The sequence below is a fragment of the Lathamus discolor genome, chromosome 6, assembly GCF_037157495.1.
Source record: "Lathamus discolor isolate bLatDis1 chromosome 6, bLatDis1.hap1, whole genome shotgun sequence".
Lineage (NCBI taxonomy): Eukaryota > Metazoa > Chordata > Aves > Psittaciformes > Psittacidae > Lathamus > Lathamus discolor.
The window spans coordinates 82,479,340-82,506,995 of NC_088889.1; the positions used below are offsets into that span (position 1 = coordinate 82,479,340).

Here is a 27,656-nt window from a genome sequence, read left to right on the forward strand (position 1 = left end):
GTTGTGATCCATTATTTGGCACAAGAGCTTGAAATAGAATTGTCATGACAGAATACATCCCCTGTGAGACTGGAGTACTTTGAGGAATGATGCTGGGGCTACAGATACTTCATTATGGGTCAAGTCTGTCCAAAGTCCTTCCTTGTGTCAGGAATGAATGGCATCTCCTGGTTTTGGGGGGCCAACTGAGCTAACAAATGTTGTGACTTTCCACAGCAGGGCAAAGTTCATCAGTTTAGAATCAAAACTAGGCTGAGATCTTGGCTCCTAGACAAACCAATGACAGCACTTGCAGGTCTGATGAGGGTCTGCAGCCTTCTCACATTGAACATCCTAGAACTGTTCCCTAATTTCAAAATACAGCCTTCCCTGGGTGTCCACAGGGGTGACTTCAGCTGCACAGACTATCTCCCAGGCTTGTTTTGTGGTGAAAGAGGCAAAATTAGTTTCTCCTGAATGCAAAATGGGTTTATCCCGAAGAGCTGCACATTGATCATCCTTGAGATACAGACAGGGGCTTATAGCTGAGATGCCCTTGAGGTGGGCCTGCTGTCTTGTGCTGTGCAGAACAGCTCTGGGCATGCTGGTTGTATGATGGTAATAAGGACAATGCTGCTTTCAGCCTCTGTGCTAACACAGTGTTGCAGGGTTAGCATCGCATGAGTAGAGCTCGTAGTGGTGAGCACAAGCTGAAGAGCTGAGTACAGTGAGTCATCCTCAAGATGCCGAGTGTCCTCCATGCTGCGGAAACAGACTGTAGCACACCACTAGCTGTTGCCTTTTTGTTTGCTGTACCATTAGATCATGAAGGTTTGGAGGTTTGTTTTTTAATGCGCTTTTGGGTTTATTTCTGCTTTTCCAGAGGAAGCCATGAAGTATCACAGCGGGCCTCCAAAGAACGCATACATGGAGCAGAGCTTCCAGGGCTTGAACCCCGTCCTGAATATCCCCATCAATGCTGACCACGTGGACCAGGCCAAGAGGAACGCGGGGCTGGTGGGAGCTCGGCTGGAAGCCTGGGTGGACTCCCTGGTGGGCAGCATCTGGTCGGCCGTGGACATCTGCAGCACTGGCCCCACTGCGTGCCCAGTCATGCAGGGCTGTGCTCAGACAGCCTGGAGCTCCCTGAGCCCGGACCCCAAATCTGAGCTGGGCCCCGTCAAACCTGACGGTCGCTTGAGGTAGCATCTGGTACGCAGTCCTCCGGCATAGGATTTTAAAAGGGAATTTAACCTTGCTCGTATGTGAATCTCGCACCACATTTCAGCAATCTAAGGGAACATTTTACATTTTTGTTACTTAATGCAATATAATTCATTTAAAAAAGGAAAAAAGAGTTCTGACAAGGCCTTTGGCACTGCCCTCTCCATCAGCAGTGGGAGCAGCTCTGCTTCTCCTGCAGGTCCTCCTCTCCCGCGAGGCCCTGGCTGCACCCACTGCCTCTGCGGGTTTCCAAACTAGCACCAAGCCATGGAGAGGGCAGTGAAGGAGCAGCTGCTAACAGTGTTTTTTAAGAATAAATTTGTCTGTACCTCCGCTGTTTCACAGGCTTTCCTTATTTTGCTACCATGAATAAATCACGGCAAAATCCCCTTCTGCTTACACTGGGGAGGTTGGTTACTGCAGGCCAGAGCCTGTATGGCCGCATTACCTCACAGAGCCTGGATTAATTATGGTACACCCTCAATCTTTTTTCTTCAATAACACAAAGGAATTCTGGGCTCAGCTATTCTCTGTTATCCTAGTTAGAGAAAATGAGCAAAAGCAGAAACTATCAGATTACAGAGATTTTTGAGATTAATTTCATGATAAACTCTACATGGACCCAGTGTATTGCTGTATTAGTCTTCTGTGTCTCGTGCAGTCAGATTCAGGTTCTGCATACTAAGAGTATTAAAGAATGAAGAAGCATTTTGGATTTCAGCCCTTTCAGATCTGCAAGGTTTTTCTAAAGCCACCAGTACCTGAGCATTTCTGCAGACTTGCAGTGTGTCTGTGTAGGTTGGGGTTGGCTGTGATGTGTCTGCTCACACCCTTTGCTGATTCTGCCTGTGAGCCGAGTTTTCTTTTGGGCAGTGGAGTTGCACAGAACCAGTAAAATGGTAGAACTGGAGCCTAAATCTACCACATGTTCCTTCCCTGGCTTGAGTATTGCCTAAGTCTTAACACTAATTCCCTCCCGTGATCTCAGATCCGGAAGGCTCTTCATGACAAAGGGTTCTTCGAGGCTTGTGCAGAACATCTGGAAGGCTGTGCAGGATGTGGGCTCCTGACTGCAGCCATGAGCTGAAAGGGAAGGAGAGCAAAGCCATGTTTCTGAGTGCATTTACTTTATGCTGTCAACAAAGTACCCTTGCTTGTCTTCAGAATTCCTAGCAGGCTGCATCCTGTTTTGACCAGGCATGTTTTGCATCATTTTAAGCAGCATTTTCTACAGTAGGAAAAAAATCATTTGTATTCCAATAGCTTTTTAAAATGTAGGTTCATCTCCAACTAATGCATTTTACATTAGCATAAAACATGCACTTTGTTGTTGTTGCTGTGGTAATCTCTTGTGAACAACATAACCCAAAAACGCTATTAAAAGCTCTTGGGTTTTAAGAAAAAAATCCTGTTGCTGTAATTAAGGTATCTATTTACCCTTCTATGTGTATGGCTGACTTTCTGCTGATGAGAGTTAAGCATCCACATCAGGAGGGAAATAGACCCTTAAATCATTCCATAATCGCTTCTCACAGAAAGGTTGAATTCCCTTTTAAACAACAGTTGCAAGATGACCATAACACACGGACCCCAGTGGCTTGTAGTATCTCTCTCCGTCGTATTGGTTTAAAGCTACTTGCAGTTTGCTTTGGACTTGAAATTGCAGTGTCAGCTGTGCTGGCATTAAGGCAGAGCATTGAAATGTTTATCTATCTGGCACAAAAATGGATGCATAGAAGGAACAATTTAGGTATTTATTATTTATGTTTTAGTCAATGACTAATTAGTAGGTGCTGCTTTTGCAGCTTGAAGATTATGTTATCTTACTAACTGAAGCTGCCTTTATTAAGAAAAGGCCTTCCTCCCCTCGCACCTCCCTTCCTTTATTTGTCTTGATTTTGACAGGCATGAGAGCTATAGTTTTAGGAAAGCCTGTAGCAGTGAGAGCTGGTTGAAATATTTCAGTCAAGATAATGTTCCAGCTTTTCAACGAGCTCTAGAGGCAAGCATGTGTAAAACCAGGGTTGCCAACAGGTTTACAGAATAGAAACACAGCGTTATTACTTACTCAGTAGGGTTTTTTAACAGTGCTTGTTTTTAAGCTAACATTCCTTCATGAAGTTCAAATTTTCTGGGGACTTCGAATCCTCACTGTGAAATCTAGGGCTTTAGTCACACTGATGCAATGACAACTGCACGGATCAAGCCCTGCAGATTAAATGAAGAACATGGTATTTAGGGCACACAATAAAATTCATTAACAATCCCAGTCGGTAATCGTTCTCAATAAAACTGCTGGGGTAGCTGCAAAATCTCCAGTCTTGCATATGAGCATATGTACAAGGATGCGCCCACACACAGGCATGCAGATAACTTGGGGTTTAAATATGATACTTTTTTTATTCTTAAGCAGCAATGTTTTTAAGTAAGTGCTTTATTGGTAAGCTTTCATTATTAACTAGACCAAGCAGACGGTGGCAACAATCCCGTCTTTTACAGCTAGAAGAAAATCTGCCACTTTTGTCATTTAAAATGTAAGGTGCAAATTATTTTGTTTTAATACAAAAAAGGGAAAGAAAACAAATGGTTGCTGATATATCTGTTGATGTTCTATGGTAGGTTTTAAATATCTCTCAACAAGATTTATATTAGTTTATTTTCTGAAAGACAAAAAGCATCTCAACAAAGAAGTTGTGTAGCAAGCTGGCAATCCCAGTGCTGTTAAATGTGCGATGTAAAACTGAACTGATCCTGCAGTCCTTTCTCAAGCACAGCTTACACGGAGTGCTGGTGCTGAGTAAGGACTTCAGAATCAAGTCCCACATAAACAAAAGGCGTGACAGTGTGTTATGAGTAAATACTGTCTGTGTGTGAGGCCATCAAAGGCTGAGCTGCCATTTTTTGGAACATCTTCTGGGGGCAGTGTCAAGTTTTGGACCTAAACAACAACCTCTACTATAGCTATTAGTATACAGACACAGATGCATAAGTTATATACAGGACACTGTGTCTGAGTTACCGTAGCTGTGAAGAAAAACCATGGAAAGCAAGATTCTTTGCATCAGGGATCAGAGCTTGCTCCAAGCTGATGCTGTGCAGTGCTGCTAAGACTGGTGTCGTGCTTAGTGGCTTTTCTGGTTCTGAAATGGCAGGCACTTGGAGCCTGTGATGAATATTATATATTGTTAGAAGAGAATAACTTCACAGATCTTACATTTGGTGAAAAGGAGAATTCAGAGCAGGGACCCACAGTTTGTACAAAACAAGCAAGATGGGCATCTTCATTTGAATGTGCAAGTGTTATTTTCCAATCACCCTGGCGGTCCCTGCTGAGCAGGACTCCAGCTGATCAGTTTTGCTCAAAATCCCTTTCTGTGGGAGAGGGTCGTAGTTCCATATGCACACATTTGTCCTCTGTGTGTAATGCTTTGCTCATTTGAATTCCCTGCCCATTCTGCACTATAACCATGTAACACTTCTGTGATCAATCAGCATCACACAGAAAAGGAATGTGGTGAAATGCAGAACATCTGCATACATGATTTAATGAATTATGTCCAAAGTCAGTCTAAGCATTATGCAAACCTGTTTATATGGTAATGTTAAACCTTGAGGCTAATAGAAATAGCTAAAATGACAGTTTATTTTCAGATTTGTCCAATCTTTCTTTGATGACATTTGGACATTGAGCAGTAATATTTGTATTTTCATTTTCTGATATTCAAGGGGTTTTTTAGAATTGAAATTATGTCTTCATTTTTTGGTGCTCTCGGCAAGCAGAGAATTTTAACAATTCCTTCATGATAGCAAGTGTTATACAAGAAAGTATTCGTTACTGCTAAGCCTGGAGATACAGGAATAGGCACTCATGTGTTACAAATTGACTTTCCTAGGTATTGGCTCCAGTGCACAATGCATGTACAGCTGTTTAACGGCATATTAACAATGATCCTGCGGCACCTTCAAGAGGACCAACTAATTTGTGTTCACCTCCTGTCCATCTCATCTCCTACAACACTGATTGCAATACTAATGAAGTCTCCATCACTCTTAGCTACGATGATCGTGAACAGAGTGGTGAAGTCAGTGAATGAGAACTGCGGTATTCTAAACCTGACCAAAGGAGAGATGAAGGGTAAAGAAGATGGGGAAACTTTGCAAAAGTTTGACACAATTGTGCTGCAAAAAAACCTGTGAATGAAGTGGGCACCTTCTGCACAGCAAGGCTGAGAAAAGCTGATACCGTGAGATCTCAGCTTTGACTTCCCAGATAAAAAGCAAGAAAGCAAGATCCGTATTTTTCTTGTGGCCAGGCAATGAGGAGCGACTTTCTGTTGATTTCTTTAGTTCTCTTTCATCACAGCTATCAGAGAACCGCCAGCATGCCGCAGGCTGTCACAACCTCCTCATTGTCTTCCCAGATTCCAAAGCTTCAGGAGTTGGCCACAGGAAAACTTGGCCAACTCCACTGCTTTTCGTTGAGCAGCAAGTTCTGTACTTGTGTGAGCCAAATGCCTTAGGCCTCTTCAAAAACCTTAGCTGCAAATAAGAAAAGTTTGCTTTTCAGAGCAACCTTCAGTCAGCTCAGTACTAACACACATGAAGGAGTTGGTAAAAGTGATAGCAATTATCTTTTCCTGATTTTCGGGCATGGATATTTAATACAGGTAATAAATAGTAGGTTTGGTTATTTCAGCAACAGAGACTGACCTGGTGGAAAGTGACTAGTGACATTTCCCACCAGCCTTTGCTTCAGCTGTTTCTAAAAAGATAAAGGTCCATATGTGCTTTTATTTCACCCATCCAAGGCCTCCAAGATAGTCTTAAGGATTCGTAGGAGAGTACATTAAATGCATATTAAATGACAATTGAAAATATCATGTAAAAAGTGTTTCCAGACCAACCCTCAGGCTTCTGCCACGACAGCTCCAGGGCCGCTGCCCACAGAGCAGGCAGGAGTGATGCAGTGTTGGGAGATAGGACAGTGACCTTTGAGGGGCCCACTGAGAGTTACGGAGAGCAGGAATACTGGCTGCAGTGCTCCTGGGCACAGAGGAGCCAGACAAATGTGAATTAGGGTTAAGGGCAGCAAAGAAGAATCTGTAGGGAAATAGAAATTATAGAAACAGAAATTCCTGTAGATTCTTCAGGAGTGAGCAAGTGCTCTGATTTGTAACTCCCTTTGAAGGTATAGAGTAGAAGAGATGATTGGCCTTTGAAAACCTTCCCCACCACCATCACAGTAAAGGAAGGAAGAATCAGGCTGAGAGCGTTTAAAATTTTGAGACCTGACCTTACAGCCGGAGTTACCAAGGGCCACGGTAGCATTAGGTTGTCTCCAGTTCAGTGTGGTGTTGGCAGAGATTAACCCTCATGATGTGATACTGCAGGTACCGTGTTGATTTTGTTCCTTTACACTAACAGTAGTGTGTAGATCACTCTCTGCTCTTTGCTTCTGCCTTGGTTACCTTCTTTTGCTCATGGGTGCTATCAAAGCTGCTACCTCACTGTGTCTGCAAACACGTTTACCTGATAACAACAAAAAAAGGTACCAGAAATCTCCTTGAGCTGAATGTACAATCTATGCAAATTCTCTTTCTACTTTGTTAAAACCTAGAAGTATTACTTGTAGCCTTGCCAAATAAACAGCAAGATACTGTACAGGTGCCTCTGATAACAGAGTGACAATTCTAGGCGCAGTTCATTGCGCTGCCTTTGTATATTGTAATGACTTGACTTGTCTTTGGTTCTGTTGTAATTAACACCCTCAACTGAGACAATAGCAACCTCTTGCTAGGGGAGAACCTTCAGTTTGCTGGGAATATTCCAGAGGAGGATGTGTATGGCATTCCCATTTATTTTCCCGCTTACATGCAAAAGAAAGCACAGACCTGCTGGCCAAAACTAGAATGTTGTTTCAGATTTTCTGTGGGTGAATCGTATCAGCTTTGGATTGCTCAGTGTCTGTTCCCATTGTGGCATCCGGTGTGTTGCCCCTCAAAGAAAGCCTTACTTTCATCCTTTCTAAATGTGGCCTTAAACTGTGTTAGGAGGTTTGGTGTTGTCTGTGACTTGCTCTTTTTCTGTTTATTGTGGAATGAATAAAAGGCACCTTGAGATTTCTATTACAGCTCAGTTGTGTTGCTGTCAGCTTACACTTTACAAATACTCTAGAAATTGCTTACAAATGCAGTCTTTAAGGGAAGAAAATGACCTTCCCTTTGGGCAAAGGGAAAGCTCAGACATTCAGATAAACCTTAGGAAATTATCCGTCTTGTGCAACTCACTGTAGATAAGGTTGATTTAATTACCTACAAAGTCCAAACTTACTTAATAACTTTATTATCTTCAGACTATAACAGGAGAGACTGCTCTCAGATGCACAAGGCAAATTCTGGAGTAATTTCACCCATTCTGATATGACACAGTAGCGTTCGGTTCAGATGTGCAGTGGCAGCTGGGAGGAGGTAGATCCTTTTAATGGTATGGTTTGAAAATCTGAAGAATGTCAACCATATGGGGCCAGATTTTGCATGATGGGTGGGAATGTAACAGTACACTTGGAAGACAGAGGAGTCTGGTTGTATCATCTAAGTCATAAATGCATTTCCAAAACTCTGGCTTTTGGAGCTTTATCCAAAGGTTGTCAAAGACAGCAGAAACCAAGGACTTCTGCTGAGGCTTGTATTTGTTGGGTTTCTTTAATGCTTTTCTCCATGAGAACTGCTGTGTTTCAGTAGCACCAATATTCCCGGCAGGCTGCAGTGCTTTTAGGAATCCCAAATCCTATCCTGTTTTGGTATTCAGATGTGGATACAACCCAAAGGCAACTGAAAAGGGTTTATGTAGAAAAACAAGAGTTATGAAACAAAAAGAATTAATTCCAGTTAATGAAATGATTTTTCTGACTTTGTCATTTTGGTTTCATTCTGGGTTGATTGGATTTTTGTATTGCCTAACATGGTCCATAATAAGTTATTCCTATTCTGTCATTTTCAAAGACTGGTGGTAATATAGTTTTAAGAAATAACTATTTTGTTATAGGTCATAATATGCATTAAATTGTACAGAAATATTTTGTAAGCTATTGAACAAGAAAAAAGAAAACCATGTATATACAGCAAAGTTGGAAAAAAAATTGGAAATTCAAATGGAACACACTGAAAGATGTAGATATTTTGCTATTTATTTAAAGGAGTATTTTATGAGCTATTGAAATGTCTTAAATTGACCGGTAATCAAAGTTCAAAGTCAGAATGCTTTTCTTGTAGTAGAATGTGATTTTCAGCAATTCTTGCACTACCCAGTTTTGCACCCTTTTGTCTTTCATTTAGCAGAAAACAACGTGCCTTAGCTGTATTCTTTGTCAATGGGAGTTTGGTTTTTTTTTTTGTCTGACAAAGCAAATTTTTTTGCAGAAAAAGAAATGGATGTATTAGAAGTGTACTCTACCAAAAACACTGCAGGTGTACATAGATGCTTTCTGTCATACTGTGTTTGCAGATGCAGAATTTTAAAATAAAAAAAAAAGGCTGTCTTTAGGAATTGATGTGCACCTCATCTTATTCCCAACCCCAGTAATGTATGTCTGTCTTCATTTAAAAAACCTTTGCTGTTTGGTGATGTTTAGGAGGGAAAATGGGACCAAGCTCTCCTTATCTGTGGTCTCCAAGGCTCGCAGGCACACAGTGCTAACAACAGCCTGAGCCTGAGGAGGGGTGCAGCCACCAGCAGCAGTGTTGAGAGATGGGATGCATGGCCCAGGGCTCCCAGTGCTGCTGCACTGTGGGATCCAGAGACATGTCCCAGCTCTTTGGGTCAAGTTCTGGACTCTTCTGAGCCAGATTCTCCCTGCCTTCTCAAGATGTCAAGGAATGGTAAGCAGAAGGATTAACAAGGAGCTTAGCTTAGGGCTTTTTTCTCCTGAAGGCCATTAACTGAGGAGAGTTGGAGCAGTGTCTTCCACCCATCCCTAAAGTGTGCATCATCCCAAAGAGAAAGGTCTTAGTCATGAGACCTTATGAATAAGCAGCTAGGTGCAGAAACAGGAATCTATGTGAGTGCTGGCTGGTTACAAGGGCAGCAAAATATGCCTCCTTTGCTTTTAGCTTTTACTGCAAGGACAAGCTCAGGAAGACATTACTTTCATAGTTCTTCTCCTGGTGGGTTATGGACCCAAACCAGCCAATGCCTGATGTTCAGACAGTGTGAGCACTAAAATTTATTTTCTTACCCACAGGCTCCACTCTGGGCACTGATTTCTTAGAGCTGCTGCTATAGATGTGATGGGGAAAAGCATTTAAAATCTCCAGCAAGGGGGTGAATGGTACCTTTAGCATCACCCTCACGCTGTGTTGCAGGTCTGGCTCCTGGTGCTGCCTTTTGATGGGGCATGCTTGAAAAATTCTCTGTGACAACATTCCAAAAGTCTTTGACTCCACCAGGCGTCTGCATGACATTTCCATGCACCCCCAGCAGTGCTGCAGGTTCTCTTGGCAGCCAGAACTGCTTTTGATCTTGTGTTTTCTTTTCACCTGCTGTTCAGGAATTCCACTTTTTTTGGCACTCACATGCAATGAGGTCTGTTTAAACAGAGGGAACACAGGGCTAATATTTTAGTCCTGGCACAGAGAAAAGATTTTCTGTGGAGGGGAAGAAAAAAAGTCAAAAAAGAAAAAGCCTGCTGTCTCAGTTTTGAAGCCTGGTTTTGTTTATAGCTGGCCTAAGAAGTATGCTGCTCTTTTGCTGGCTTAATCCTCATCCAACTGCTAATACTCATGGCATATTAAAAAAGGCTCAACCTTTGTTTTAATTATCTCCAAATGTGTCATTGGCCACTGCTTTAAAGGAAAGAAAAAAGGCATCAAGCTCCCAGGTGCTCGAGTGGGTTGTTTACTTTACAGCCTTCACCAGACTCCACACGCTCTTTAAAGCTACACACAACAACCCCGGGCTGAGCTGGCCACAGTGCCATGCCGCTTGCAGGGCTGCTTATTGCTGCCCACATGAGACAGCACCACCACGCTCCTGCATCTACCATACCTAATCGTCTTGATCGTAATTAATATTTATGGGATGTAGAACATCCTCAATTCACGCTAATGACACAAAACACTGCAGAGCAGTTTGCCACTAGGCAGGCACAGTAAACCAAGTGCAACAGGAACGAGGTATTTAATTGCCTTGACAAGAGGGATTTCAGTTCAGTGCCCAGATATTTGACATTTCTTCATCCGTTACTAAAGAATCTGTAGCCTATTTTCTAAAAATCAGAAGCTGCTTGTAATCTGAGGCTGCACAAATGCAAACAGCTGGAAACCTCTGTTGTCTATTAATGATTAAAAAGTGGGAGATTCATGAGGTTTTTCTACAGTTAAAACCAGACACGGATGGGAATTTTCCATTCTTCCATGAAAGATGATCCTGACTATTCTGGTACCAAATCAGCACTTGGTCATGGTTTATTCCTTCACCCAGATGTCCTCGGTTGGAGGCCCTTGCTTGCAAGGCTGTGAAATAGGGCACAGCTGAGACAAGGCTGCTAATCCTGCCCAGCTGAGGAACAGTTGAACCTGGAGCTGGGGAACATTGTGGAACCTGGTTCAGCCACGGAGTGACTTCCCTGGCAGTGTTCAAGGCCAGGTTGGATGAAGCCTTGGGTGGGATGGTTTAGAGTGAGGTGTCCCTGCCCATGGCAGGGGGGTTGGAACTAGATGATCTTGAGGTCCTTTCCAACCCTAACTATTCTATGATGCTATGATTCTATGACTTGGGCATCAAGTGCCAAGCAATGGTCTCTTCTCAGTAGCGCTCAGTTAAAGTGGTTTCACACCAGGCACCTAATTTCACTGGCAAGGAGTTTCAGGTTAATTTATTCACAGTACTAACAAAAGTATGCTATGTTCTGCACATTTAAGCCTGATCCAGCCTCTAGTTGTGACCCTGTTCTAGAAAAGCCCAGATTGAACTTTTCAGCTTCAGATAAAGCATACATTAACATACACATCAGCTATGCACCAGTGACTGACCTGTATAGGGGAAGCATTTGGATCCACAGCTTTTGTGAGCCTAGAAGTGAAGCTGTCTGCTGGACTAGCACAAAAGACCAGATGCGGTGGCCCCTGCTGGGTCTTCAGTCAGTCTGCTCAAATGGAAATCAGAAGATGCTGGAAATGTGGCAAGAATATGACATGAGTTTGGGTGCCCAGGTATTTACCCATAAACCAGACATTTATGCCTAATCTGCCATTGTAAATTACAAGAGATGAACCTTTTCCTTCCCCCCACCCCCAAAGCATCCATCATGATCTTCTTTGCTGCTTTCAGGCTGCCAGTGGTTCCTTCACTTCTGAATTCACACCTTCACTAAACACTCCATGCAGCTCTCCAAAGCCATCAGCTCCCAGTCCATTGCGTTGTGTCCGCAGCCCCACACAACCCCTGCAGAGGCCCATCATCCATCAGAACAGAGCACAGACAGAGCAGAACCTCACAGCCTTGCCAGCCAAAGAGAGATGGCATCAAACACTTGCCCACCGGCGTTGCAGAGCTCCTCTAGCAGCCACATTAATTATAGACCATTTATAAAATACACATTTGACTTCAGGAAGACAGAGACCAAATGTAATATGTATATATGAATAGACATACATATAAAAATACATGTGTATGTCTGTGTTTACAGGTATGTAAAATCAGAACTGCAGAATCATTCCAATCAGCAGGACTCTGGGGAAGTCATCTGAGCTGTTGCCAGCCCCACTTTGACTAAAATACAGGCCATATACTCCCTTGCATCTGAGCCCATATAGGCTGGATGCCCATGTCCCACCACTGGCACACTGCCCAATCCCAGCCCTACTGTGGATGAGGACAGAACCGACTCCCTCACCCCATGCACGAGCACCACTCTGTGAAGGTGGAAGCACCTTTCCAAGCACCTCTGCTTGACCTCATTGCCTCAAAACTGCCTGCACAGCCACCACAGCCCTTTGCAGGGCTCTGGGCTGTTTGGGGATCACCCTAAGTCTACCAGTCTACCCTTTTCATCTTTGACAGCCACAGAAGCCAGGAGAAGAGCCATGAACAGCCAGGCCACTGGCAGTGCTGGGACTAATCATGACTCTCCCAGTGTAGAGCCTCCCAGACAGCTCTGAAGAGGTCAATAATAATTAACAGAAGTGGTATAAATAGGTTGTATTCAGCTCCTGTGTGTCTGTATGTTGTCAAGACTTGAAACATTGCAACCCCATGCTCCATGAGCCACTTTTACGCTCTATTTGTACTTCTACTGCCTGGAAGTTATCCTAGAGCTGGTAGCATGGCTGCAATGGAGCAGCCTCTTCCCAAGGCATTTTAGTAGTGCACAATGTATAGCCTTCTCGTAGGAGCAGTATTTCTCTGGTATAAACGAGTTAAAATAATTTACTCCTCTTACTCTGCTGCTGTAATTGGTTTTTTTTTATCCCTAACTAGGACTTGCATAATAATGAAAGAGATTTGACTAGAAACACAAAGTACAAGCTCATTTATGGAAGTCTATCACTGGATACATATGGCAAGGAAATGAAAGCATTATTATAACAGATTAATAGCCAAGATCAAATATTTCACTTTCTAATAGACTCTGCCTATATATGCTTTTAATTCCTCAGTACATTTAAATTTAAAAGGGCTTTTTTTGTGTATTGAAAGCAAGCCACTGCCTGCCACGTCATCCCGACATTCCATTACTGCTCACTGATGGTTTGCATTCATTAGCAGACAGCAACTCCGTCAATAGCCTTCAGAGGAAGAAATGACTTTTTGCCTTCAGGAAAACGAAAAAGTGATGAGAGTTTATTTCCAGCAGCTGGGCCCCAGCAGGACCGGCCAAGCCAGGGGCTGGGAGGAACAGGGGGTGTCCCCGGGGAGGAACAGCACAGGGGGATGCAGCCTGGCCCCTGCATTTGGAGGTGAGCAGGCGCATTGCTAACACTACCATTCTGCACTCATGCAGGCATCTGTTGCATCCCAACACAACCTCTGAGTCTGCTACCGCATATCTCTTTTAAAATCTTGCTCCAAAATGCTGTTCTTTAAGAAAGCTTTGCATAGAATGACATACGAAAGCCAGGATGAAGACCCTGCTGCCTGCTGGTTTTGCAGGACAGCGGTACAATCCCAGCTCCACGGTGCTTCTACCTGTGGTGCTCTGCTTGTGCCTATGCCAGGCAGCCCCAGCTGGGCAGGGAGCAGCCTCCCAACCCAGAACAGGCAGAGCTCTTTGTGAGACCTGTTTCCAGGCTGTGTCACCAGCACAGCCTGCCATCAAATGCTGAAGTGATTTATATACCGAACTAAGGTGACAGGCTGGAGAATGTGCAGCGGCAACCAGCAGTGCAGGGAGCTAGGACAGCAGAGACCTTACACCTCCTAGGCAATTAATGCAATGTGTGAATGTATTTAAAAGCATGCACTTTCTTTCCAAAATTCCCTGTTTGGAAGCTCTTCCCCCTGATTTAGTCCTTCTCTCCATAGAGCTGACAAGTCCTTTACCTTAGGTCCACCAGACCACTACCTCCTATTCCCAGTCTCTCTCTGAGAATGTCCATGCTCAGCTGCTTGCTGAAAGTGAATTGCACCTATATGGGTACATTAAGTGCTGAGTTAATTTGTTCATTCATTTACTTAATTAAACTGGTATCAATATAAGAATGCATTAAGAATTAGCACAGACTGTATGCTTTTTATCTAGTATGCCTTAGCACATGTATGAATCACTACCAAAGAGAATGTAATGCTGTATATCCATTCAGTGAAATGACTCTGATTTGTACCAGCTGGCTCTTGATCTAGCCTCAAAAGCAAAAAAAAACTCTTTTTTTACCCCCCACATTCACCTGGCCTTGAAGATGTTATAAAACAAACCAAGAAATATCAATGGGAGACTAACACAGCAGCAGTGCTCCGGGTTTATTTTTAGCCCAGCTCTGCGCCTGGTGCAGCTCGGCTCGTGCCCGATGTGCGTCACACAGAACTGAAGGAATTTGAAAGTGGCACTGCTGTAATTGAACCCAGAATGCCCCAAAGCCCCATTTCTCATCCTTATTAACAGCACATCGAGAGGCTGCTGTGCCGGGAAAGAGGCAATGGGACATGCTGTCTTCAACCCACACAACAGATTCTTTTAGGAGGGAAGAAACCCTTAAACCACCTGTGTTTGAAGCGCTGCCTGCGTCACCCTGCTCCCTGGGCACAGAAAATGAGAAGTGATGGTCAGTTGAACACACTTACAAACATATTTACCCTTAAAATAGGGGCAGCTGTAGAGCTGAGCTGGTAGCCGTCCTGCTGCCGGGAGCTTTGAGGCCGGCAGCCCTTCTCAAATCACCTCTGTGCTGCCACGACACAGTCTCCAGGCTGATTAATTATAACAAAATAGGGCAAGATGAGAAAAAGAGAGGCAGAGATTTGATTCTGCAGCCACGCTTTCATTTTGTGTGTGAGCATCCCCGTGCACATACGTGAAATGCATTTTAGAAACTCAGCAGTGTTAATGGTTTTTATCCTGGAGCTCTGGAGCAAGGCTGGCACTGCCTGTGGGAACCAGCGGCATTTCCTTTCTGGACTCCCAATGCCTCAACTCTTGGTGCCCGAAGAGCCTAGTCAATGCCACGTGTGAGGCAGTGACCGCGGCTGAAAGTCTGAATTAGTCATGGTAAATAAATAACTTCAAAACAAGAGCTGGCTAAGAACTACAGTTCACGTTACAGCAATATTTTTAAGTCTTAAGGATTTCCTTTTGTCCTCTCCACTCTGGATAAAAAGTGTCATTAACCCCAAATACTGTTGCTCTCACACGAGCAGCTGGTTCTCTTTCTTTATTTGCCTAACATCTTGGCTCAGTTGCTGACCACCCTTGACTTCCTCTCCTCACTCTAATTCTTTTTGGATTTTCGATGGACTGAGCTGATTCAGCTGATCAACAGAAAGTACTGTCTATTTTAAATATATTGAAATAACTCCTAAGTGTGAAAAGAAAAGCTGAGTTTGGCCCTTCTCTGTGTACATATTACATTGTAGTGTAGTTTGTGTCTTCTGATATTCGTCCATGTTTCCTAGCTCCGCAGAAACCTGACCATTAACTTGCAGCTCCCACAGAAAGCCACCAATTATTGCAAAGACCCCACCGGGCAGCCCCAGTGCTCTGCAGAAAGCCCAGCAGGGTGACAGCCAGGAGCACAAAGGATCACTTCATGGTTCCATGGGTCTGGGTTGGGATGAACGGGCAGTTTGAATCAGCCTGGTGTTGCCACAGCCAATGGACTGACAGGCAAGATTTATTCCTCCTGCAAAGGGGAGTGAAAGATTTGGAGGACTTTGTCTCAGCTCACCCCTGCAGTTTGTTACTCAGAAAGTCCATAAAGTGATGGCCACTGCAACACATCCAGATGCACACATGGTTATCCAGCACCAGGGCTGCATGCAGACATGCTGAACATTCCTGCAGCATTCATTGTGTGCGATAAGGGGATTTCTGCTGCTACCCAAAAGCAGCTGTCTCCCAAGGGGAAGAGAGTCTGTACTGACTCAGTTCTTTTGGTTTCATTTCCAAACGAGCTTAATATTCATTTGCAAGTGATTTGTTCCCCACTTTGCAAGTGGTTCTCCTCCCACAATTAGCAGCAGCGCTAATTCAGATGAATTACACTTTGGGTAGGTTTAAAGGATTTGTTTTCTGACACATTGGAAGAACCACAGTGCCGTGGAGGAGATCCCATCCATGCAAGGAGCCAGTGGGCCTGTTAAACACCTACAGTGTTTAAACATAAGAAGGGCGGCCAGCAATGTCAGACACAATGGCTTAAAGGCAAATAAAACCAGCTCAAGTGCATGCTAACAGCAAAGCACAGCCTTTAAGTCTGGGGGATTTTTGGTTTGGTCTGGTTTTCCCTAATTCCTGCTTTTTTCTCTGGGGGCTCAGTGGGAGAAGGTGATGGTGGGTGGATGGGCTCAGCCTGTGGTGGATGAGGGTTTAGACCCCTCTCATACAGTTGCTGTTAGCTGAACAACTGAATGGCAGAAAGTCTCCATGTGAGATTTCTGATTGTGTTAGGACAAACCCTCAGCCTCACAGATTATTTCATCAACGTGCAGTATCAAGGAACCCCATTGTCTTCCTGCTCACTGGGCACCCGGTGTTGAGTGTAGCCCCAAGTCTCAGGGCTGTCCCACTACCTGTAGCTCCTGTGCAAAGCCCCATGAGCCCTTCAAGTGGCTGAGGAATGCTTGCCACAGACCTCACTTGTGCTTCAACGTGCTTAACCTAATGAGACCCTCCCAGAGGGTCTTTACACAGACTTACCCCAGCCCTGAGCCCATAGCGAGTTGCTGCAAAAATAACAGCATTGTTTTGGTTTTGCTTCATGTTAAAGGGAATTTCATGTAAAGCTTTTTAGAGCACTGCCTTTCCTATTCCCTCTTTTCGGAGGTGTTTTGTCACCCATCCATCACTGCCTGGCAAGGGTGGTGCAATATGTCTACCCACACAGCAGAGCACCTGTCCGTGCACACAAGTTTCTGGGGAAGATTCTTTTCTTTTTCCTCAGGTTTGATGCATCAGCAGTTACTGCATCTGCACTTACTCTATGTGACTATTCAGCTTGCAGTATTTATAAAGCCCTGAGTGACTGATCAATAACTGCAAAGTGTTAAATACTACTGTGTGCCCCATGTGTTGCTTTGGGGCTTGTGTGCCACAGCGGGGCAGAGCAGGCAGCTTGCACCAGGAGTGAGGGACAGAGGACAGAACTGGAGAGAACATACACACATGTACATGTACAGAAAGGGAAGGAGGTGCACCAAGACCTGCTTAGAGAGAAAAAAACCCAGGGCTCCATTGATAGACATTGCAGCCTTGCACTATTTTACTGTGCTTTAGTACATGTTCTACTGCATTTAACTGTAACCTCTTAAAAACTAGGAATTAGTGACTCTGCAGGCATTTGGTCTCAGTATTTAGATGTGCCATGGTCCGGGTATTCTGTTGCGAACTAAGGTGGGATTAATGCCAGTGTAAGGTGACACAGACCTTTCGGAATGTGCTTTTTGTCTTATCTCACCCTCCTCCAATTTGCATAATAAATTAAGCAACATCTAATTAGAAAGAGGAATGTCAAAGCTCAGCACTGAGGTGGAAAGTGGCACACAGTGGTAGACAAGGGCTGCTGCTGGCCCAGCAAGCACAGGTCTAAAGCCAGTGGGAGCATATGGTGCACACCTTTGCACTGGTGTCTCTGGAATACTGACAGTCCTTTGGGTGACATTTGTGTCACATGAGAAAAAGCATCAGCAAATCTCTCTCTGTTGTCTGAATGCAGCTCCCTCCCAACCTTTCCTCCTGCAGAAGGGCTTAAATGCCAAACGGCACTATGAAGGCTACCATCTCCCTGTCTTATACACCCCTCCATTCCCACCTCCCCTTCTCTAGAACATCACAAACAGGTGGCTTAGGTGGAACATGTGCGGTCATTCCCTGACACTTTTCCAGTAACCAGAGTGGAAAAATCTCTACTCTCTAACTGAGAAAGTACTCTGCTGAGTAAAGTCAGGCTCTTGGGTTCACACCTACCTGAAGGAAGACCAATGGCTGGAAAAACAAGTGTAATGTGTGGCATCTTACTGTTTCTTGGGAGGTAACAAGATGCTCTTTACTATAAAAGCCATTTTCATTATCTGAGCTTTCATCTAATATTAATAGCCTACTCTGGAGAATCATAGGCTTGGCCGGATTATAAGGACCAAACTTGCAGATATTTGTGCATGTGAAGAGCTTTCCTGATGCCAGTCAGTGGTGTTATCTCATGTGGTGAGAAGTCTTCCCACTTAGGGCCAAGGGTCTGAGACACAGGCATTCAGCACTGGGCACTGGAACACGAGGTTAATTGTGACATTTTTTCAGAGTCAGCTCTGTTTAATTTTGATCTACATTTTAAGCTAGAGAACAGTGCATAAAGACAAAGGGTTCTGCCTTCCCAGGCCAACTGCAGGTCATGTCCACAGCTTCCCACTGCTGTTTTATTCCTCACAATCTCCAGTGTTGCATTTATCTGCTCGCAAATGGGCAGTTTAAAAACATTTTGCAAATGCGAGCCCGTGCAATAGCTCCCTCCTGTACTCCATGTACTACAGTATGTCTCTTCACCACTGCCCCCAGGGGCACCCGCATTCGTTTAGCAGGACATAAATGAAACATTAGAAAACTGATGTTACTTAAGAAGAAGCTGACAGATGACGTGTGGGTTTAGGCAATGCTGTTTGTCCAGGTTTGTCCCATCTTTCTCCTGCTCTTGCACTTTGAGCCTTATTCCTCTGTTAATGCACCAGGAGCTCCATCAAGACCTTCAACATGAGCAGGTTGTAAACCCCAGATGCCCAGGCCAGCCCTCCTTACTGCCTACCATTGGCTGACCTGCAGCTCACAACGTGCCCAGTGTCCCTCCATTCTCAATTGCTCAGAGCGTTGTAGCACTTCTAAGTCTCCTGCTTGCTGTTTGTTATACAAATATAGAATATCCAATTAGGTTGTCCCAGCACACAGACTGATTTTGGGGTTTTCTCCCACAAGGCCATTGTTAGAAAGGAGCAGCTAGCAAGGGAAGGAGCAGCTACCCTCCTGCAGCTCCTTTTGGCTGTTTGCATTGGAGGAGTCTCCCACCTGCCCAAGGTGCTGGGTCCGACAGGCAAGTCTGCCACAAAAATCACATCTAAAGAGAAATAAATGACCGATTTTACAAGGAATTCTTATATTCAATTGATGAGCTCCTTGGGAGATTCCCATCATGTGGTCTTGGGTCCTCTTTCAGGTTTTGGCCCTAAAAAATGTTTGCATGAAAGTGGTTATCAGCCCAATTTTTGGTTGCAGTCTCTAAGTGACAAGGGAGGAAAATCTGTTCCTCTGTGGTAGGTTCCTACTGGGTGAGAGAGAGATGTTTGTGTCCAGAATGAGCTTGTGAAGAGAGGTGTCAGTACTGCAGTGCCCCAGGAGGAGAATGGAGCAGCTCATGTTTGATCGCACACTGTCTGCAACTCACGTCAGAGAGCACTTGATGTGGGGGGACACAGAGGGCTGTGGGTCCTGAAGTGATGGCCCCAGGGTGGTACATCATGGGTGGCAGCAAGTATCTCCTGACAGGAGGGTGCTGTATCTCCAGGGCTTCATGCAGCAAAGCAGAGACCTGGGAGCTTCCCCAAACCTTGTAGCAGATGGAGAAATAATTTTGAGATCACTCATTTTCCAGCCTCATTCCGCACCTGCTGCACCATGCCCTGCCTGTCTGCACAAGGCACAAGGACTATTTTCAAAAGGCAATTCAGTTTTATTAGTGACAAGGAGATAAACAAACACCCAGAACTCTCTAGCTCCTTGTGGAAAGAGCTTTGATTCCAAATCTTTCCATTTATAGGCATGGTCAAAATAAAGTTCCCCAAAGAAGAATGAAGTTTTCTACATTTTTTCCCTTGGTAACTAAAGGTTTGGGTGCTGCTGGGGTAGGGGAAGACAGGAGGTGGAGAATAGATGCTCCCTTTGGAGCCCTGCTCTGCCCAAGAGCATGGCCCTGCTCCATGCACACCACAGGACTCCTTTAGACAGCTTGAATCTGTCTTCCATTTTGTAATGCCAGTATGGTTTCAGGGGCTGAGAGATGAGCAGCCTCTAGGCAGCGTCTCTAAAGCTCACAGAAAAGCTTTTGGGGGCTGCACAGGGAAGGGAAAAAGGGTTTTTTTCCTATAAGCTGGTGATGGATATTCTAGTCCCCTAGATCAAATCTCACTAGAGAATTTCTGCTTCTGCATCTAACTGCCCTTCTTCCTTACCCTTAGTACATTCTTTGTAGACAGATATGTTCATAGCAAACCAGCACTGAACTCATATACCTAATATTTTTCTTATTACAAAAATATTTTTGTTTGGAGGATGAAGCAGAAAAATGAGTCTTAATTTACACGAATTCTTTCAATTTTGACTAAAAGGGATGGTAACGAGTGGTGTCCCTCAGGGATCGGTGTTGGGACCGGTCTTGTTTAACATCTTCGTCGCTGACATGGACAGTGGGATTGAGTGCGCCCTCAGCAAGTTTGCTGATGACACCAAGCTGTGTGGTCCGGTTGATATGCTGGAGGGAAGGGATGCCATCCAGAGGGACCTTGACACGCTTGTGAGGTGGGCTGATGCCAACCTTATGAAGTTCAACCACGACAAGTGCAAGGTCCTGCACCTGGGTCGGAGCAACCCCAGGCACAGCTACAGACTGGGCAAAGAAGAGATTCAGAGCGGCCCTGCAGAGAAGGACTTGGGGGTGCTGGTTGATGAGAAAATGAACATGGGCCGGCAGTGTGTGCTCACAGCCCAGAAAGCCAACCGTATCCTGGGCTGCATCAAAAGGAGTGTGACCAGCAGGTCAAAGGAGGTGATCCTGCCCCTCTACTCTGCTCTTGTGAGACCCCACCTGGAGTATTGTGTGCAGTTCTGGTGTCCTCAACATAAAAAGGACATGGAACTGCTGGAACAAGTCCAGAGGAGGGCCACGAGGATGATCAGGGGACTGGAGCACCTCCCGTATGAAGACAGGCTGAGGAAGTTGGGGCTGTTCAGCCTGGAGAAGAGAAGGCTGCGTGGAGACCTAATAAGAGCCTTCCAGTATCTGAAGGGGGCCTCTATAGGGATGCTGGGGAGGGTCTCTTCATTAGGGACTGTAGTGACAGGACAAGGGGTAACGGGTTCAAACTGAAACAGGGGAAGTTTAGATTGGATATAAGGAGGAAATTCTTTCCTGTTAGGGTGGTGAGACACTGGAATGGGTTGCCCAGGGAGGTTGTGAGTGCACCATCACTGGCGGTGTTCAAGGCCAGGTTGGATGAAGCCTTGTGTTGGATGGTTTAGTGAGAGGTGTCCCTGTCCATGGCAGGGGGGTTGGAACTAGATGATCTTGAGGTCCTTTCCAACCCTAACTATTCTATGATTCTATAAATGTATGAACAAATACTGACAACTTACATTCCTCAGTGAATCATGAGGCTTTCCTGTCCGGAGGGAAAGGACTTGGCTCAGCACCGTTTTATAAGGAGTTAACCAACATTTTAAGTCTCATTGTTTGAAAACAGTCCAAAACAACCCAACAACTTCCGTGGCTTGGTTTTCTCAAGTACTACTTAAATGCACGCTCTTCAGCAACCAGACCTGCCTTTCACATACATCATGGGAAGCCACAAAGAGCTGTGGCTTTTCCAAGCTGTAGTTTCAGGAGAAAATAAGACTTTCTTCCTGTAAACTATTAACATAAAGCAAATGCATCTGCTTTCCCCATGGCAAGGACAACTTCTCTCCAGGATCAGTCCCAGTTGCTCAGAGACTTGCTCAAGCCAAGCTTGAGCCATAGCTGGGGGATGGATGGCAGGCTCACCGGCCCTACTGACCAGGAATCTGGGGTAATGGCAATGCATGTGTTTATACAGCACTTGTGATTCATGTTGTTCAGCTCCAGCATGTCTCTGCTTTTAGCCTTGAGAACACTGCAGGAACACTTTGTTTTTTCAAATAAAATGGGCAGTATCTCAGCTTTTAACCTTGCTGCTGGGTTTTAAGGTAAATTCCTTTGGAATTTAGCTCAATGTCTGTTTTTTAAGGAAGGATAAAAAAACCCCACTAAAGACCCAAACAACCCAACCCAAACACCATTTTAATTTCACTCTGATAAAAATCTATCCTATTTGATCCGAAATAGGAGCTGTTTGCTGTTTGTTTTCCCATTTTTTCTTTCAGCCCTGGGTGAACTCACAGAAATATCCTACACTTCTCCATTTAACCCCTAAACTGAATCATTAGTCTGATTTATATCCTATCAGGATCTAGATGTTAATACAGATGGAAATGTATCCCTCAATGCACATAATGTAACACTGAATTTCTCATGGTGTGTGTCACTGCCAGTCACAAAAGGCAGGATCTTGCCTTCACTTTTTAGCCACACTATGTGAGTTCAGAGGGAAAAAAGCCTCGCAGGCAACATGATGAATCTGGCCCTCATTTATTTCTGAGTATGGCAGCCGCAGGCGGGTTTGCTCACTCAGTACCAAATGTGTTTGCTTGGGAGGCTCGCAAAGTGAAGAAGCAGCTTGGACATTTGATCAACAATGCACTGTCCATCATTCTTCCTAAATAATCCCTATTTACAGCCAAAAAGCTGACCCGCACTTCCTTAAACAAGACCAGCTGTAATGCTTTAAGGCTTTTATTTTTTTCTAGGTAATTGGAAAGAAAAAGAGAATGGGAAAATGTGAGCAGGAGAACAATTTCTCAGCCATAAGAGTCCTTCTTCAACTCCAGCAGCCTTAGGATCAAGCCTTGTATATCTCAGCAATTTATATCCTGATTTGCTGCTGCTGTAGGGTTCTTTCCTCCTCATGAAGGGGAAAGTATATATCCTTTACAATGCAGTAATGCCTCTGCCTGATAAAACAATAAATAATGGGAGATTTAACAATATGTGGCCTTTCTGTGTGCCCTGCAGGGTTAGCCTTTGATGCGAATATTTATGCACTCGGTTTATCGCCTTGATTTTCTGCCACTTTGAGGTACTCCCACCACAGAAGGATGAATTTTCTTTACATAATGCTCTGTGCATCTGCTGTCTTAGTGGCAAGTGGAGTCACTTGCAGGGATGCAGCAAAAAGCAGCAGTGCAATATGAACACAATAACTATAATTGTACAGAAACCCCACATACAGCTAAAAGTCAAGAGAGGGTAAGATAAGCTGCACTGAACAAGGGATCAAAGCAGAGAAAAAGAAGTAAATTATGTCCAGTTTGGAGAATTGAAGGTTTAGTTTGCAGTTCTTAGCAGTGTATAGATTCTTAGCAGATTGTATTGATTTCCAGACAGAAGAAAGTCTCCAGAGAAAGGAAGCACAGAAGAGAGGTGCAGCATTTCCATTTCCATTGCGAAGACAGGGACTGCTATTGCCAGGTGTGCTACAGCCATGCTGAGGACATGTCCGAGCTAGATGCCAGTGCTGACCCAAATGCTCTGTGGGTACCAGCGTGGGAGGGAACTATTAATGATCCAAACCGATACAAAGTGAACCGATACTGAATTCACAGCAGCTGCAATGCACTAGGAAGGTATAACCTAAATGAACCAAACATTAATGTATAATTACTTTACTTGTGCTTTACATCTCTACAGAAGATGGACTTTGCTGTAAGGGCTTGATAATCTAAATAAGCACAACAAACCTTGAAGGATGGCAGGAAAGAGAAAAAGGGCAGAAGTCACAAGTTAAACATGCACAAACACAAGACAGAGCTGTGAACAGGACCTGGGATTTGAATTGCAAGTCAATGGCACAGCTTCTGCAGCATCATGAGCTTCTCCCAGCAAAAGCAGGAAACCCTCATGGGCTCCACCCCAGCACTGTGTGCTGATGGGAGCACAGAGCCTAGGCAAGCCCCCATGTGTGCCTCCTCAGGACATACCAACCCCCCAAGCCTCTCTTCCACAGCTGAACCCCACCGCCATGAGGTTTGCTTCATATATTTATATATAGATGTATATCTTTGTCCCCAGACTCCAAATAAACACATACACAAATATACTTTGTTCTACACCATGTATATATGTAAATGTACAACTATATATAGAGAGTGGAATGAGGCCCAAAGACAAAACAGGGAGCAAAGCAGCTTGCTATATGTCTGCCTTGAAGGAAAGGGACCCCTAAAAAGCACTTGAGTCATTTACCACCCTATGCAAGAGCAAATCTGAATGCTTGCAATCTCACTAAGCTTCACAAAAAAATCCCAGTACTGAACTGCGCCGCTTGGTGTACAAACATAAACAGGCTTGTAAATAAAACCACCCCAACCTCTCAGCATGGGATAATTTCCCAAACTCAACACAGATAAAACCAAGTGCAGAAGGGCAGCCTAAAGCAGATCTAATTCTGCAAAAATAAGTTGATTCTTTCCATTGGCTTTAGAGATAAATCATCTTGCCCTCCTCAAGCACAGGGCTGCTTCGAGGGCCATGTGACAGCTGGGGTTTAGCAAATGCATACAGGAAGCATTGGGCTCAGTGGGTACACTGTGCTGGTTTCAGCTGGGGTTAATTTTCTTCACAGTAGAAGGGGACACAGTTGGGACAACTGACCACAACTGACCCCAGGGATGTCCCACATCATGTCATGCTCAGCATGTAAAGCTGGGGGATGAAGAAGGAGGAGGATGAACACGTTTGCAGTGATGCTGTTCATCCTCCCAAGTCACCATTAAGCATGATAGAACCGTGCTTTTCTGTGGATGGCTGAAGGCCTGCCTGGGATAGGAAGTGGTGAATGGATTCCTTGGTTTGCTTTGTTTGCACGGCTTTTGCTTTACCTATTCGACTGTCTTTATCTCAACCCATGAGTTTTCTCACTTTTACTCATCCAACTTTATCCCTCATCCCACCGGGGGGGGTGGAGGCAGGGGGAGTGAGTGGCTGTTTGGGGCTTAGTTGCCAGCTGGGGTTAAACCACGACACACACACAGATGACTAACATCAGTCTGGCACTTGTGTATGCAAATAGCAGCTTTCCTGCTGAGCTACATGCCTGATTAGTACATATAATTGCAAATAGATATTATCTAGATTTCTGATGTCTTTTACCAGCTAAATGCCTTTGTGCAAACTTCTATAACAATGTGTGAGTAGCTCCACCAGCTCCGAGGTCTGTGTGTGTTTAATGGCTTCAGGATTTGTGGAGCTTAGCCAGGAAAGTAAGGGTTATCTTTAACTTCAGTATGAGCTATAGGGGTGTTACTGTACACAGCCACACAAGACAGTTTCCTTTGTGATGCAGAGGACCTAAGAAGACAGATATAACAAAGAAAGGAAACAAGAGAACATTTCTCTGGAAGGATATTGCAAAGCTAAGCTAGTCTTTACAGCCCTGTAAAAACTCTGCTGGCCTCAGAATGTTACACAAAGAGCATTGCCACTGTATTTCCTTGCGTTTATCAAGTTAGCTGTGCATTTTTCACAGTTCTGCTGAAGTCCTACAGTATGAACATCTGGTGCCTGTTGTACTGACCTGAGTGCTGAGATTTTGCATACTTGGAATAACCGAGTTTTGTGATGTCAGCAAGGAATTTCAGAAAAGAATTGCTTTCCTAGCATCATTCTGTTACAGTAGGTTCTTCATACGTGCACATGCACCCCTCCCTGCAAATGAAATCTAGGAATGGCAACAGGATCCCTCTGACTCACAATGCAGCCCAACACTGATGGGAAGCACACTCAGAACAAATATAGAGCTCATGATATACAAATACCCCTGCTGAACAGTTACACAGAAAGACCATCCAGCCCCAGGGAAAGTGCTGCTGTTTAGTTTCATGTCTGGAGCAGCCTGCACCAATGCACTTTGAACTTTAACTGTGGCTGCAAAGCAAGCTATATATTCTCAGTACCATCCCCCTGCCCAAAAGGGCACGATAGTTGTATTCATAGCATAACAGAAAGGCACGATGGAGTGCAGATGTGAAGCTATGCTCAGTGAGCAAGAACAGAGGAGAGACAAAATTCAGCTTTTCCTGTGGCTGCCTGCATCCTGGTGGGACACAGGCAACTGATACATTTGACAAAACCCAGAAAGCAGCATAGCAGGTCAGGACAAGACTTGGGACATGAAGATGAAAACGGGTCATGTACCTTTTCCCTCCCAAAAGTAAACATGGGGTAATGAGCAAATATGGCTGAGTACAGAAACAGCCCTTGCCTGACCTTCAAGCCCCAGCTTTGCGCTCTCCTACCCTGATGGTGGGTGTTTGATTTTTATCCCCAATGCTCCTGTAGAAAACATACACCTGGAGTTACCCGTGAATCTCCTATGACTGCCATTGGTAACAATTTCCTGTGCAATATGCTGTGGAAAAGACACACAGATGCCCTCCAAGCATGTTTTTCTTTGCCCTGTGGATAGCTTCTCTTGTTAATAATTTTCTTGAGATAAATGGGACATCAAATTATTTTGAAGTTGTTCTCAAAGGTATATAGATACTTCACTTTTTTGCTGACGGCTTTAATTATTCAGTGCTGCTGTAGCACCAGATGAAATATAATCACAGGAAAGGGCTCCTAACACCACAAATAATAACCAATTGAGGCTGGCATGTTAAAATCAGCAGTGAAAAACAGCTTATACTCTCTGACCTCTACCCAGTCAAATTCTACTGTTGCTATAGTTGCTATTCTAGAAAGAGTATTATTTCCCTTGGCTGAGAGTCACTTGTGAGAGGAAAGGAAAACATTGCCTTGCCTTGCATCAATTCTGTGGTCCCAAGTCATGTCTTATCAGAGGACTGATTACTTATTTACAATACAAAACTATTAAAAAAGGTAATTTTCTGTTGCACCACACTAGACATGCATTTCCCATTCACTCCCATGGAGACGCAGTGATTCTTTAGCATCTTGAAAATTCTTATGAAATAGAAATAGAGATAGAAATCAACTCAAACTAGAGTGTTATGTGGGCAACAGACATTCCTAAGAAAAAATGAACTATCACAGCACATGCTGTGGGGTGGCCCCACAGCTGCAAATATCAAACTCAGTGCAGGAAAAGTTTATCACTCTCTGATAATAGGAGGCATTAACTCAGCAAAAACTGCTGTAGCACTCTGGCAGGGGCAGCTGGTTATTCCTGGGGTAGTATCCTTGCATTTTGTCCTCTGCTTATCACCTAGCAGGCATGAAAGTAGGATCAGATACACTTTTTGATTTCCATAGTGATGGGGATGGGGCTACTCAACACCATGGGTTTTTTTTTTCTTTCCCCGACACTGGGAAGAGGAAAAGGGGGTGATTCAAGAGGTTGAGGCTTTTACAGAGGAAGTCCTCCAAGAGCTCCAAGACAAATCTTCACAAGGGATCCACTCATCCACGGGCAGAGGCGGTTGCTGGCAGGGGGTGGTCAGTGCAAGCCCTCCACACCAGTTGCACTGACCATGCTGTGCCTATCTCCTATACCCCAGCTGCTGTTGGAGGGGGACCTGGCTGGTGGACAAAGCAGTACCAGTGCAGGCTGCCACTGAAACTTCTCTTCAGTCATGCAGTTTTAATGACATAGGATATCAAAAGCTTTAAATGGCTGCCAGATTTTCATTTGCTCTTTTTTGTCTGATGGTGCTACTTAAAAGCACAAAGAGCACAAGACGTGTGCCTGTGATCTATGCCATTGACAAACCTGTTCCTTAAAGCCACCCCTCCATGGTTATGGCTCTCCAGCACACGTTAGGGCCTTTCAGTCTAGGCTGGAGGGACAGTTGACAAGAGGCACAACTGGAGTGTGATATGCAAAACCACATGGATGGCAATGAAGATCTAATTAAAGCCTCATTTGAGGGACAGCTCCTTATGCCTCACATTAGG

The 27,656-nt window shown here is 44.5% G+C and overlaps 1 protein-coding gene across 6 annotated transcripts in view; it reads left to right on the forward strand.

Moving 5' to 3' along the window:
- XYLT1 (xylosyltransferase 1) overlaps positions 1-8,748 on the forward strand; it is a 205,275-nt gene extending 196,527 nt beyond the window's left edge. For 5 of the 6 annotated variants that reach the window (XM_065684209.1, XM_065684211.1, XM_065684212.1 and 2 more), the window contains one exon: positions 863-8,748. In XM_065684209.1, coding sequence (XP_065540281.1) covers positions 863-1,185 — 323 coding nt within the window. In that variant the 3' untranslated portion in view covers positions 1,186-8,748. The remainder of the gene's footprint in view (positions 1-862) is intronic. The other variant, XM_065684210.1, reaches the window with a different exon arrangement.
- The last annotated feature ends 18,908 nt before the right edge of the window (positions 8,749-27,656 follow it).